Below are 14436 nucleotides of genomic sequence, written 5' to 3' on the forward strand. Positions count from 1 at the left end.
GGGGCGGCGCGCAATTGGCCCAGCGTTGTCCAGGGTAGGGGAGGGAATGGCCGGCAGGGATGTAGCTCAGTTGATAGAGCATGGCGTTTGCAACGCCAGGGTTGTCGGTTCGATTCCCACAGGGGGTATGAAAAAATAAATAATGTATGCACTAACTAACTGTAAGTCGCTCTGGAAGTAAATGTAAATGTCTTCCAAATGAACAATGACCCCAAGCATACTTCCAAAGTTGTGGCAAAATGGCTTAAGGACAACAAAGTCAAGGTATTGGAGTGGCCATCACAAAGCCCTGACCTCAATCCTATAGGAAATGTGTGGGCAGAACTGAAAAAGCGTGTGCGAGCAAGGAGGCCTACAAACCTGACTCAGTTACACCAGCTCTGTCAGGAGGAATGGGACAAAATTCACCCAACTTATTGTGGGAAGCTTGTGGAAGGCTACCCGAAACGTTTGACCCAAGTTAACCCTCATGTTGTCCTCCCAAATGCCTTACGCCTTTTGTCCTCTGGGGTCAAAAATGACCCCGCCTGGTTTGACTGTTTATAAAGCATACAGTATACATTTTCAATCAATTCTGTGTTACATCTTTATTCTTACTTCTGTTCAACCCATTACTATAATTTTTTTCATTTGTTTTGGAATTTAGAGCCAATAGACCTTGTTTACATAAAAGTATACCCTGTTTTTAAGTAAAAATACAATGAAACTATGAATTATTTTGACCTATTATTATTTTGACTATTTCACTTATCACTGAGTGGTATTTGTAAAAGTTTAGTGAGGATGCTGTTTTTGAATCATTTAATTTTTATTAATGACAGCCCATAATCACACCTTTTGTCCTCTGGGGTCAAAAATGACCCCGCCTGGTTTGACTGTTTATAAAGCATACAGTATACATTTTCAATCAATTCTGTGTTACATCTTTATTCTTACTTCTGTTCAACCCATTACTATAATTTTTTTCATTTGTTTTGGAATTTAGAGCCAATAGACCTTGTTTACATAAAAGTATACCCTGTTTTTAAGTAAAAATACAATGAAACTATGAATTATTTTGACCTATTATTATTTTGACTATTTGACTTATCACTGAGTGGTATTTGTAAAAGTTTAGTGAGGATGCTGTTTTTGAATCATTTTATTTTTATTAATGACAGCCCATAATCACACCTTTTGTCCTGCCTGGTTTGACTGTTTATAAAGCATACAGTATACATTTTCAATCAATTCTGTGTTACATATTTAGTCTGAAAATAACGGTAGTTGTTTAATACTATGCTCTTTATGATTCAAACAAATTTGAAGTAATTTGATTGAATTATGGGTGTTTTACTAAATGTAATAACTTCTGTTGTCCTCTGGGATCAAAAAGACCCCGCAGCACAAAGTTTACATACTGCTTGGCAAAACATCTTTGATCATGTTTCTTTGATGTGTGGGGTCAAAACATCTTTGATCATGTTTCTTTGATGTGTGGGGTCAAGCAATGGTTATGACAACAACAACAACAAAAAAAGTATTTTCTCACAGGTGTTTGGGCATTTCACATTTTAGTCTGAGAGAGACAGGCAGCACAATGAGGAGGCAGAAGTTTTATAATGCACAGGAGGCTTGCAAGATAATTTTTGAAATAAAAGAAAATAATGACCAGGAGGACAATGCTGCACATAATGAGGATGAATCAACTGATGAAGAGGGTTCAGGGTCAGCTGGGTCCTCTTCCTCAGATTCTACCTCATCTGTTGATTCTTCGTCTTCATCATAATAGATGATGTCCTCCACTTCTGACACTTCTTCCATTTCAACTTCAGATTCTACCTCATCTGTTGATTCTTCATCATAATAGGTGCAGTGCTCCACTTCTGACACTTCTTCCATACCAGCTTCAGATTCTACGTCATCATCACGTTCATCCATTTCCTTATATTCATAATCATCTTCCATTTCTGCAGCAGGAGATGTGGGGGAATCTTCGGAGGAAGAAGTAGCATGCTGTCTGTATGTTGGATCTATCACCTCATCATTATGTTCCTCCTCTTCTGACCCTGAACCCTCTTCATCAGTTGATTCATCCTCATTATGTGCAGCATTGTCCTCCTGGTCATTATTTTCTTTTATTTCAAAAATTATCTTGCAAGCCTCCTGTGCATTATAAAACTTCTGCCTCCTCATTGTGCTGCCTGTCTCTCTCAGACTAAAATGTGAAATGCCCAAACACCTGTGAGAAAATACTTTTTTTGTTGTTGTTGTTGTCATAACCATTGCTTGACCCCACACATCAAAGAAACATGATCAAAGATGTTTTGACCCCACACATCAAAGAAACATGATCAAAGATGTTTTGCCAAGCAGTATGTAAACTTTGTGCTGCGGGGTCTTTTTGACCCCAGAGGACAACAGAAGTTATTACATTTAGTAAAACACCCATAATTCAATCAAATTACTTCAAATTTGTTTGAATCATAAAGAGCATAGTATTAAACAACTACCGTTATTTTCAGACCAATTGATGAATAAAAAACATATTTTGTCGGCAAAAGATTTAATTTGGGGTCAGAATGACCCCAGGACAAACAATTTAAAGGCAATGCTACCAAATACTAATAGAGTGTATGTAAACTTCTGACCCACTGGGAATGTGATGAAAGAAAGAAAAGCTGAAAGAAATCATTCTGACATTTCACATTCTTAAAATAAAGTGGTGATCCTAACTGACCTAAGACAGGGAATTTTTACAAGGATTAAATGTCAGGAATTGTGAAAAACTGAGTTTAAATGTATTTGGCTAAGGTGTATGGAAACTTCAGACTCCAACTGTATATCTGGGACACTCAAATTAGTGTGATATGTTACGTTTTTTATGGTTACATAAGACTGAAGGTTACTTAAGGCAAAAGCGAAAGTCGGGTGGTTGGTTGAGGTGGATGGGAGAGCGTATAACGGGTGGTTGGTTGAGGTGGATGGGAGAGCGTATAACGGGTGGTTGGTAGAGGTGGATGGGAGAGCGTATAACGGGTGGTTGGTTGAGGTGGATGGGAGAGCGTATAACGGGTGGTTGGTTGAGGTGGATGGAAGAGCGTATAACGGGTGGTTGGTTGAGGTGGATGGGAGAGCGTATAACGGGTGGTTGGTTGAGGTGGATGGGAGAGCGTATAACGGGTGGTTGGTTGAGGTGGATGGGAGAGCGTATAACGGGTGGTTGGTAGAGGTGGATGGGAGAGCGTATAACAGGTGGTTGGTTGAGGTGGATGGGAGAGCGTATAACGGGTGGTTGGTTGAGGTGGATGGGAGAGCGTATAACGGGTGGTTGGTTGAGGTGGATGGGAGAGCGTATAACGGGTGGTTGGTAGAGGTGGATGGGAGAGCGTATAACGGGTGGTTGGTTGAGGTGGATGGGAGAGCGTATAACGGGTGGTTGGTAGAGGTGGATGGGAGAGCGTATAACGGGTGGTTGGTTGAGGTGGATGGGAGAGCGTATAACGGGTGGTTGGTTGAGGTGGATGGGAGAGCGTATAACGGGTGGTTGGTTGAGGTGGATGGGAGAGCGTATAACGCAAACGTCTAGCAACCTAAAGGACAACTTTAGCATTTTAGATAATTAGCAACTTTGTAACTACTTTTTAGCTACTTTACAACTACTTAGCATGTTAGCTAACCCTTCCCCTATACATATACCCTATACCTTAGCATGTTAGCTAACCCTTCCCCTATACATATACCCTATACCTTAACCATGTTAGCTAACCCTTCCCCTAACCCCAACCTTAACCCTGTTAGCTAACCCTTCCCCTAACCCCAACCTGAACCCTGTTAGCTAAACCTTCCCCTAACCCCAACCTTAACCCTGTTAGCTAACCCTTCCCCTAACCCCAACCTTAACACTGTTAGCTAGCCCTTCCCCTATACATATACCCTATACCTTAGCATGTTAGCTAACCCTTCCCCTAACCCCAACCTTAACCCTGTTAGCTAACCCTTCCCCTAACCCCAACCTTAACACTGTTAGCTAGCCCTTCCCCTATACATATACCCTATACCTTAGCATGTTAGCTAACCCTTCCCCTAACCCCAACCTTAACCCTGTTAGCTAACCCTTCCCCTAACCCCAACCTTAACCCTGTTAGCTAACCCTTCTTAACCTTATGTCATGACTTCCTCCGAAGCTGCCTCCTCTCCTGGTTCAGGCTTCGGCGTTCGTCGTCACCGGCCTTCTAGCCACTGCCGCTCCTCATCGCATCATTCCATTTGTTTTGTCTTGTTTATTACACACACCTGGTTCATATCCCCTCATCAGTACCTGTATAAGTGTTCCCTCTGCCCCCCTTGTCCTTGTGGGTGATTGTTTAATGTGAGGAGAGAGTAGCTGAGTAGTTGAGCTCAGTGTATTTTGTATTGCCGGGGTATATTTTCCCCGTGTGCCTGTTTTGCACACTGGACTGGTTGACGCTATTCTGGGTAACGCTGTATTACGGAATAAACTCTGTATTCTGTGATTTACGCTCCTGCGCCTGACTCCTTCAAATCACGCATCACACCTTAACCCTTTAACCTTAACCCCTAACCCCTAGAGCTAGCTAACGTTAGCGTTAGCCACCTAGCCATCTAACTAACGTTAGCAACAACAAATTGGAATTTGTAACATATTGTACATTTTGCTGATCCATAACATATAGTAAAAATTGTAATATCATACGAATTGTAATTTGTAACATATATGAAATGGATGATGGACATCAACAAATTAATACATACCATACGAAACGTAACATATCATACTAAATGATGTGTGCGACGATTTACGTACAGAATAACACGAAATGCTCTGAGACCAAGTTGCGTCTTCCGGTAAGGACTATTCTCATGTTTCGTCTCATTCTGTTTTCTTGCTGGTCCAATTAATCTTCTAAAGTTTGCAACTTTGTTTCCTAAATGCTCATTTTGTTGTCTTGTTCATTCACCTTGTTTGTGCGTGACTTAGGCGATAGACTCTCCTTTATTTTAGAGCGAATCTACTTTTTTAACAACAGATTGTAGTAGTTTGTTGTGGTGAGCGTTGAAGCTGTGTTTCCTGGATAGCATTATAATTGTTCATTACTCCACTCCAAGTTGCTCCTTGTCTTTTTCTTTGGGGAAGCCCATGGCTTGTTGGATTCTTTTCTCTGCGCTGTTTTACAAACTGATTGGGTCGCTGTTGTACAAAACTAATCACACACTCTCCCAGTTGCGTGAGGATATGTTGATTAACAAGTTGAGGCTTGATTTCAACTTTGTCTGGTTTCTACATACATCCACAGTTTCGTTGGTACAAACAGAACTAATCACCATGCATCACTTACATTACATTTTAGGCATTTAGCAGACGCTCTTATCCAGAGCGACTTACAGGAGCAATTAGGGTTAAGTGCCTTGCTCAAGGGCACATCGACAGATTTTTCACCTAGTCGGCTCGGGGATTAGAACCAGCGATCTTTTGGTTACTGGCACAACGCTCTTAACCACTAAGCTACCTGCCGCCCCATCAACAACCAATGCTCCAACATTCTGAGGATGGATCAATAAGCAATTTTAAAAAACTGTGATGAGATATTATTGGGAAACCCTCTGTACGAAATATTTCACCTGTGGAAATCCCAGAACATACATGTTTGCGTGTCTCACTCACTGGTATCATATTTATAATTTCTTATGGGAATGTGTATGGATCATATCAGAGCCATTTACTTCAAATGATATTATCTATATGCATGCATCGGCAAACACATTAAAACCACTGGATGCTATTTACCATTGTGCACTCAGGTTTATCACGGGGTGATAGTTACAAAACTCATCACTGTTTCCTATATCAACATGTGGGTTGGGCCTCTCTATCTGTGAGGCGAGAGCAACATGCCCTCCTGTTTATTTATAAAGCACTTCTTTTAAAACTACCTCCATATATATCATCATTAATTTCCACTAGATATACTAATTTTAAAACCAGATCACAGATGTGGATTACATTAGAGACTCCTGTGGTCTCCACAGAGTTGGGTAGGACTGCCTTCAGTTCCTTTGCACCTTATTTATGGAACAAACTGCAGATCCAACTTAAGTTAGACACTCTGGTGTCCCTTGCCCATTTTAAAAATGTTATGGAGGATCAATATGATGTTGTCTGTGACTGTTTCTGTTGAATTGTGTTTTTGTTTTGTATGTTTGAAATGTTCTTGTCTGTATGTCTAAAACAGTACATGTCAACATGTTTACACAGGGCACAGCCGTAAAAGAGATCCAGGTCTCAGTCTGTTTTTTCCCTGTTAAAATAAAGATTTATTTATGTGTGTCTAGATTTCTTTATGTAGTAAGACGCCACTCTGTGCTTCTGATTGTTTAATGCAGGATTACCTGACTAATGTTCATATCTCTTATCTTCCCCTGCAGCTCTAATCATCCATGAAGGACCTTCAGTGTTCCGTATCTTTAACCGGTGGCAGGCTGTGAACCAGCAGTGGAAGGTTCTCAACTACGACAAGACCACTGACAGGGAGGACCTGAGGAGAGCAGCCACAGTGCGGACTCTCTCTCAGCCTCAGTCTGGCCAGAGGAACCAGCCTGGGACAGAACTGGGACTGTCCTCTTCCACCTCCCCTCTGGCTGCCGCCACCACAGCACCGGACCTAGCTACAGCATCACCAGACCCAGGGATAGGGCTGGTTCCACACGGTTCCACTGAGCAGGCCAGTGAGACAGCTGGACCAGACCAACACTGCGCTGCCTACAATATCCTCCAGCTCCTCAGCCACCTGCGGCAGCCAGAGGCCCACGGCCACCCCAGCCACAGCACCCGGGAGCTGGTCATGAGAGTCACTACAGTCTGAGGCTCCGACTGAGGCCTTGTCAGGGAGAGACTTGACATTGACATGGAAGGCCTTGGTCTAAAAGGACCAACAATGCTCTTGTTTGTTTCAAATGCACCTTTGATGACCTTAAAGACAGTTTGAAATGTACTGGGGGTAGGAGCTGGTCCAACTCAAGGTGTCATAAAAATGCCCCCCTCTCTCCAACGTATTTTTTTCTTCTCATGACCCCCCCTGCGGGAACGTCTGGGGGAGGTGGGGGGTCTCTGTCTGTAATAAAGCCCTTTTGTGGGGAAAAACTCATTCTGATTGGCTGGGCGTGGCTCCCAAGTGGGTGGGCCTATTCCCTCCCAGGCCCACCCATGGCTGTGCCCCTGCCCAGTCATGTGAAATCCATAGATTAGGGCCTAATACATTTATTTAAATTGACTGATTTCCTTATATGAACTGTAACTCAGTAAAATCTTTGAAATTGTTGCATGTTTTGTGTTCATGCCACATATAAATGGTAAAACATTTAAAAAGTGAAATGACAAATATTTAGGCTATATTGAAGTGTTATTCAAATGACATTTTCACTGCAGTTTACAGTCTAGAGTAGGATTGAACTCACTTGAAAACAGAATGCATTGAAACAGAATGCATTGAAAAAAAATGCATTGAAACAGAATGCATTGAAACAAAATGCATTGAAACAGAATGCATTGAAACAGAATGCATTGAAAAAAAATGCATTGAAACAGAATGCATTGAAACAAAATGCATTGAAACAGAATGCATTGAAACAGAATGCATTGAAACAAAATGCATTGAAACAGAATGCATTGAAACAGAATGCATTGAAACAGAATGCATTGAAACAGAATGCATTGAAACAGAATGCATTGAAACAGAATGCATTGAAACAAAATGCATTGAAACAGAATGCATTGAAACAGAATGCATTGAAACAGAATGCATTGAAACAGAATGCATTGCAATGTGGTGTAGGCTAGTCTAGGGAGGTCATGAGAGTCACTACAGTCTGAGACGCTGACTGAGGCTAGTCTAGGGAGCAGCGTTTCGGTCAGCCGGCAAATGCCAGCTTTTGGCCGATAAAATTAATTAAAAAGCTGATAAATAAAATTGTAGTCTGGCCAAATTGTCCGGGGCTGCTGAGGCGAGCCAGGGCAAAGGCTACTGTTGATTGTGAAGATGGAGGCTTTTTTAATTGAAGTAAAACTAAAGTTTGAGAGTTGGACTATATTGAAAATCCTGTGACCATTTAGTTGCATTTTGCGACCAGTTGACTTGGCTGTGCGGAAATAAAATTGGGGGCCTATTGGTCTAAAACCATGATTTGGTCAAACAGTAAAGTACATTATCCTCATGTAATGAAAGTGTTTGCCTGCCCCTGTTCCCCTGTTCCCCTGATCCCCTGTTCTCCTGTTCCCCTGATCCCCTGTTCCCCTGTTCCCCTGATCCCCTGTTCTCCTGTTCCCCTGATCCCCTGTTCCCCTGATCCCCTGTTCCCCTGTTCCCCTGTTCCCCTGTTCTCCTGTTCCCCTGATCCCCTGTTCCCCTGATCCCCTGTTCTCCTGTTCCCCTGTTCTCCTGTTCCCCTGATCCCCTGTTCCCCTGATCCCCTGTTCCCCTGATCCCCTGATCCCCTGTTCCCCTGATCCCCTGTTCCCCTGATCCCCTGATCCCCTGTTCCCCTGATCCCCTGTTCCCCTGATCCCCTGATCCCCTGTTCCCCTGATCCCCTGTTCCCCTGTGCCCCTGTTCCCCTGATCCCCTGTTCTCCTGTTCCCCTGATCCCCTGTTCCCCTGATCCCCTGATCCCCTGTTCCCCTGTGCCCCTGTTCCCCTGTTCCACTGTGAGCCACTCTCTTTCTCTCCTTTCCTGGGGGAGTTTAGAGTTAGTGATGTGTTTTGAGTTTCCGCTCAGGTGGTGAATCAGACTATGATATTGGAGCACATAAAGGTAAATTCATCTCTGTTGACCAAGAGTAAAGCTGAACATTCGGGAGCCCTATTGTAACTGATAACAGCAGCATGACAATCATTAGGCTGAATCACAACATGACAAGATGAAACAACTTATTTCTTCAATAATATCTCAGTAGTCGATTACATGTTTTAATAAAGCACTGGTAATGACTTTATAAAATGTTAGGCCTACTCATTTTTTTCTATTGCGTGATGCCGGCAAAAAATGTTTTTGCTTAACAAGTCACATAATAAGTTGCATGGACTCACTCTGTGTGCAATAATAGTGTTTAACATGATTTCTGAATGACTACCTCATCTCTGTACACCACACGTACAGTTATCTATAAGGTCCCTCAGTCAAAAAGTGGATTTCAAACACAGTTTCAACCACAAAGACTAGGGAGGTATCGTATCTGAAGATTATGCCTTTGTTAAATGTTTTTCATGACGAAATGGAATGTTGGTTATGTTAGTATAATGTAACATATAATAGACAGGAAGTGTATTGTAAACTGGCCAGAAGAGGGAGCCCATCTTGTTGCATTGGTTATAAATAGGGGTACATGAAGAAGATAGGACAGAGCAGACATTAGAATTGGAGGACACTGCTCTCCGGACCACGCGTGTCTGTAAACTCATGCTGAAGCTTGTGATCTGAATAAACCTTATGATCAATGTTCAGTATGAGCAGACTCCTTTTGTTGACAGCAATAATTGCCACCATTCATCATATACGACAGAATGGCGAGCTTGCCAGGAGAGATGATGCAATCCTTCTTTGCTGCATTTGGAGTCATCAGGCTAACTCAAGCTGACTTTGGTCTGGAGTCATGACCCGACTAGACACAGCTAAGTTGTTGGTTTTGTTACTGCTTATGTACACTGGAGGAATGTACCCTTACGACCGTGTTTCGGGTGGCGTTATGGCTGTTAACTGGGAGTCTGAACGAAAATATTCTAAATTTGGTTGATGTGTAAACGCTGTTTACAACAATGGATTGTGCAAATGGATTGGTAGAGAATAATGTTGGAAGATATCTGCATAGTTAGGGCACCGTGGATACGGAAAAGACCTCGAGGAGGCGATTCCCTAGGAATGGGCTACAAATCCTGGGCTTAGTTAGACTGAATCAGGTTGATTCCTTAAGCGGGAATTATGAAGTGAATTGGTGTATTTATGTTATACTCCTCCTCTGGCCGACGGGAAATTGGTTTGGGGGTAACCTCTTGATATGAGATTCATCTTTCAAGGCAACAAAAAGTTAGATGGAGATATTATTGATAATCATGGACAATGATTGGGTCGCGGTGCGGGGTGTTCATTTGTGTTGTAGGCTGCAGTTAGCTGGAGGTTGGTGTTAATGCTGGGTTGTTTCAGGCCACGTGGTACATCGTGGCTAAATGCTAAATGCTAAATGCTAATGCTTAAGGCTAAAGGCTAATGTTGATACTTAATGTTAAGGCTAACGGCTAATTGTGTTTTGTGCCACGGTGTACCTTAGGCTAAGCTAAAGGCTAATGCTACAGGCTAATTGTGTTGCGTGCTACATGCTAACGGATATCCTTAGAGATTCCATTGCGATGGATTAAAGTCTCTTAAACTTGTCACTGTCTGTAAGTCAGGTTGTATGTTTTGTGAGCGCTGTTAAATGTTGTTTGACTATAAGGGGGAAATGGGAATTACAGCTGGACTGGTATTATTCTGTTTGGGGAGAGAGAAGAGAGAATCTTTCTTCCACGGTGAAAAGGGGTTTTTGAATGGTTGTGCGCATGCGTTTAATTTTGCGACACTACACTACAGAAAGGGGAGTTTATGGCACGAGATTAGGGAACGTTTTGTTTTACGGCACTAAACGACACCACGAGGGGATGCTGCAACTCAAGCATGAGGTTAAAATGATATTTGCGCATGTGTGGGATTCTGCAAAACAACACATTGGTTAAACTGCAGGGGGAGACAGAGGAACACAGACGACGGAACAAATAGGCACAGGGAGAGTTTAACACGAATCTTATAAGTTTAAACTGCGATTGGTTAAAGATGAAACTTGTTTTGTAGCCTATTGAATTTATAAATTAAATATAGGATAACGGATTATAATAGATTGAATTAAATAATTAAATGACGGATTAAAATCAAGGTTTTTGGGCGATCTATTCGTCCTGAGTTAAAGTCTTAGAGCGAATGTAAAGCGGACGAATATTGAATGTGGATAACTTGGTTAATTGCATAAACTGCTGAAATCTTGTGTGTTTCTATGTTTTTTGAAATATGAGAGGAACATGGAACGGCGAGACGAGAGAGAGAGGAGGGGCTGACGTGTGCGTGGCGTGACGTCACATGACGTGACATCACATGATGCAGGAGAGGATCGGATCAAGCTAGTACACAAAATCATCCTAACAAGATATGTGATGTTATGACAATTTTACATGGGCTTGGCAAATACTATTTCATTAAAAATTGCATTTTGGAAGCTGTGTATCACTGGGGTTTAATTACAGATGTGTTGGGAATCCAGGATGGATTGAGGATTCTTCTGTAAATTTATGATAATTAGAGCTAATAGAGCAAGGGGTTATGGGAATTGGAGTATTGAAGGGTTGTAAGGTTAGAAGGCTTTGTTTATGGGTATTTTAGTCTGAAGATGACTAACTTGCATTTACTTGCATTTGATGGGTTGTGGTAATATACTCAACACTAATTGATAAGTTGGTGACATAGGATATAGGAATAAAATTGGGTTTAATTATCCAGGATTTATTTGGAGTTGTTAGGGTTATATTAATAATTTAAGGGGGTAAGCTTTAGTTATACAGTCTAGAATAACATAGTTCACAATAAAGGAATAGAAAGGCTTGTTACAATGGGGAAAAAGATATCAGGACTATGAAAGTCATTACACGGGTTGAAATAGTGGTAATCCTTTAATTAAAGTGTGGCTAGGTTATCCGGCAAGTGAAACAAAAGTTGCCCTTCATTCTCAAACAGAAATTGATAAAATATGTCAGCGATAAGATAGGTTTAAAAAGTAGAGCTTAGGGATGTTTATTCTCAGCGTACAATGATCATCCAGGGGTGATTATGGCATCAGAGATGAAGACGAATACAAGCAGAAACGACGATGAAGATGAATCAAAACTCCAGAAGGAAGAAAAACCGAGATGTCTGGAAACGAAGAGAAGAATGAGGTTCGGAAAGATGAAGATAACACGACTGGATGAAGACCTCAAGAATTGAAGGAGAAGAATAATACAGTGAGGCCAAAGGAAAGGCCACTGGTAAGAAGATGATATTTCAAGAACAGAACTTAGAAGATAACCTTTTGAAGAATACTGATAGGTCCACAACGAGAAGAACCGGACGAAGAAAACTCTATCAAATACAACTTATAACTGGTGGTGGAGAAGAAGAAAAGAAGTGTTGGTTATGAAGAATCAGAGTGAATCAAATCAACAATCACTGTTACAGCTTTAACTGAACAATATCAAAGGCAATTGTACCAGCCAAGGGGGGACCAGATGTTCCATATCGACTGTCAGTTTCTGGACAGACACAGAATTGGAGAAGAAGAAACAGAGGAAGATCAACGAGCAAGTGAAGATCACCTGTGCTTCAGGTGAACACTAAATATTCTAGAGTGCCGAGAATATCCGGAAGGGGTGCATTGCTGAAAGCATCGATTAGAGAAGAAGAGAAAATAGCTAACAGTTGAAACAACCGACCATTAGAAGGGATAGTGAATAGGGGAAAACTTATCTGGGTTCAGCCTAAAGAGGTTAAACATATCACTAATTGATAACGAATTAGGATAGGGATTTGAGGTAGTAAAACAGTTAATCAAAATAGACATACTAATATTAGAAGATACTGTTATTGTAATGTTGGGAAGAGAATTGAATTGTACAATAAGATGTCCACTAGACGACTGTCAGACAGTCTGTCTGAAAAGTTAAAAGGGGTGATTATTATTCTGGGTTACATTCTTACATTAAGGGATTTCAGGCTAGGCTAGGCTAGAAGGGGGTTAGTCGTTTTGCCAAGTCTGTGTGTAATGAGTCAGAAGCAGGTGGGGAACTTTCCCAATCACATATTCTAAAAATTTGGTGGTAAGAGATTTTGTCAATAAATCAGGGGAAAAGGTTTTAAATGTTATGAGAGAAAAGATTAGATTAAAAATAAGTTAGGAGAACTAGGGGTGAAGGAACTCTGAGACAGTAAGCTAAGTTTTAACGTTAGTAGTAAGAGAGAGAGAGAACAGTAATGAATGACACTTTAGAATAGGAAGATCAAGGTAATTGTGGGTACCTTTTGTTATAATCAAAAGTTTGAAAGTCAGGGATTTAGAGATAGGACTGAGATTTGGGGAAAAAGTGACACTAGTGGTGATGGATGGAAGTACAAGGAAAGAGTTCAAAGTCTTAGGGGAAAACTGGGGGAAAACTAGGAGTAAATAAGGACATTAACACTTCAGTCTATTAGAACAACAGGGAGAAGCAATTTAACTCTTTCAACATTGATAGGTATTAAAGTCATAAATATATCGCATGTGATTATAAGGGAACCAATACAGCACCAATTTTAGGGGGAAAAATACTTATTAGTGTTTAGGATGGGGACGTTCCTCCCATATGGAGAGATAATTATGGAGAATAAGTGTTGTTATCAGGACCAGGAGTAAAAGGAGGTATAGTTGAGAAGAGGGTTAGGAGGGACTGTTCACTTATGTTGCGTAAGGTTACAGATAAAGATCAGGGAGAATATGTGTACTTATCTAGTGAAAGCATAGAAATTTGTTCCGGTTAAGAATTATTGGTTAAAGGGCTATGTAATTTGTAAGGTGATGCTTATAATGGAAGATTTGAAGTCTGTAAAACTTTCCACAGTCATTGAGGGAGTTCAGGAGGAGTAGAACTGAATGGACAGTAGTCACTCCAACAGTAGATAAGACACAGAGGATAATGGGAATGGGAACTTTTGCACTAGAAGTAATTAGGGTTGATACAGCAGCTAAATCAACTACTTTAAGGGTAACTTTGGAAGGGATTAATGATACGATGTAGGGAGTATGACATCGACAACAACTTTTCTGAAATTAATGACTCAGGAGTTTATGTTACGGATGGAGAGGGCTGTCAATGATAGTATGAATAGGATTAAAATAGGAGAGCAGATAGAAACAATATAGATTAATCTGAAATGGAGAATAGAGATTCATCATGGAAGCTGCAGGATGGGGTCTTTTGATTTTGATGACAGAGGGGGGGGGGTATCTGATCAGTACTGCTCGTTCCTCTGTTGTGAAAATTAGAGATAGATTAACTCATTCTGTAAGAATCAGTGAGGAATCTTGAGGGTTGATGTCTGTTGGGGATGCCAGCCCAAGACGTGTTAGACGGTCGCGCGGCCTCTGGCAGGTGTGGGTCAGGGTTATGCTTTGTCATGACTGTGGTGTCGGCAACAGTCATTGACAGATAAAATAATGTTGTTGTCAGAACAGTGGTTTAAGCCTAGGTAGTGTTCTTGGGTAAATGGATTACCCTATGGGAATTGTTAGATGTAAAGTCAGGTAACAGTGGAAACCTGAAGTATTCAGGTGAACCAGTGAGGATAAAAGTT

At 41.3% G+C, this 14436-nt stretch overlaps 2 protein-coding genes across 4 annotated transcripts in view; both read left to right on the top strand.

Moving 5' to 3' along the window:
- Positions 1–6863, top strand: part of LOC311129183 (E3 ubiquitin-protein ligase MARCHF4-like) — a gene marked incomplete at both ends in the record, with an annotated part of 32903 nt that extends 26040 nt beyond the window's left edge. Inside the window, one exon of the mRNA XM_084161496.1 lies at positions 6427–6863. Coding sequence (XP_084017622.1) covers positions 6427–6863 — 437 coding nt within the window. The remainder of the gene's footprint in view (positions 1–6426) is intronic.
- The window catches only part of LOC311129748 (neuron navigator 3-like), a 753845-nt gene that overhangs the window by 220251 nt on the left and 519158 nt on the right, over positions 1–14436 (top strand). The window lies entirely within an intron of this gene.

This window comes from Coregonus lavaretus (assembly GCF_964263955.1).
Source record: "Coregonus lavaretus genome assembly, chromosome: 5".
Lineage (NCBI taxonomy): Eukaryota > Metazoa > Chordata > Actinopteri > Salmoniformes > Salmonidae > Coregonus > Coregonus lavaretus.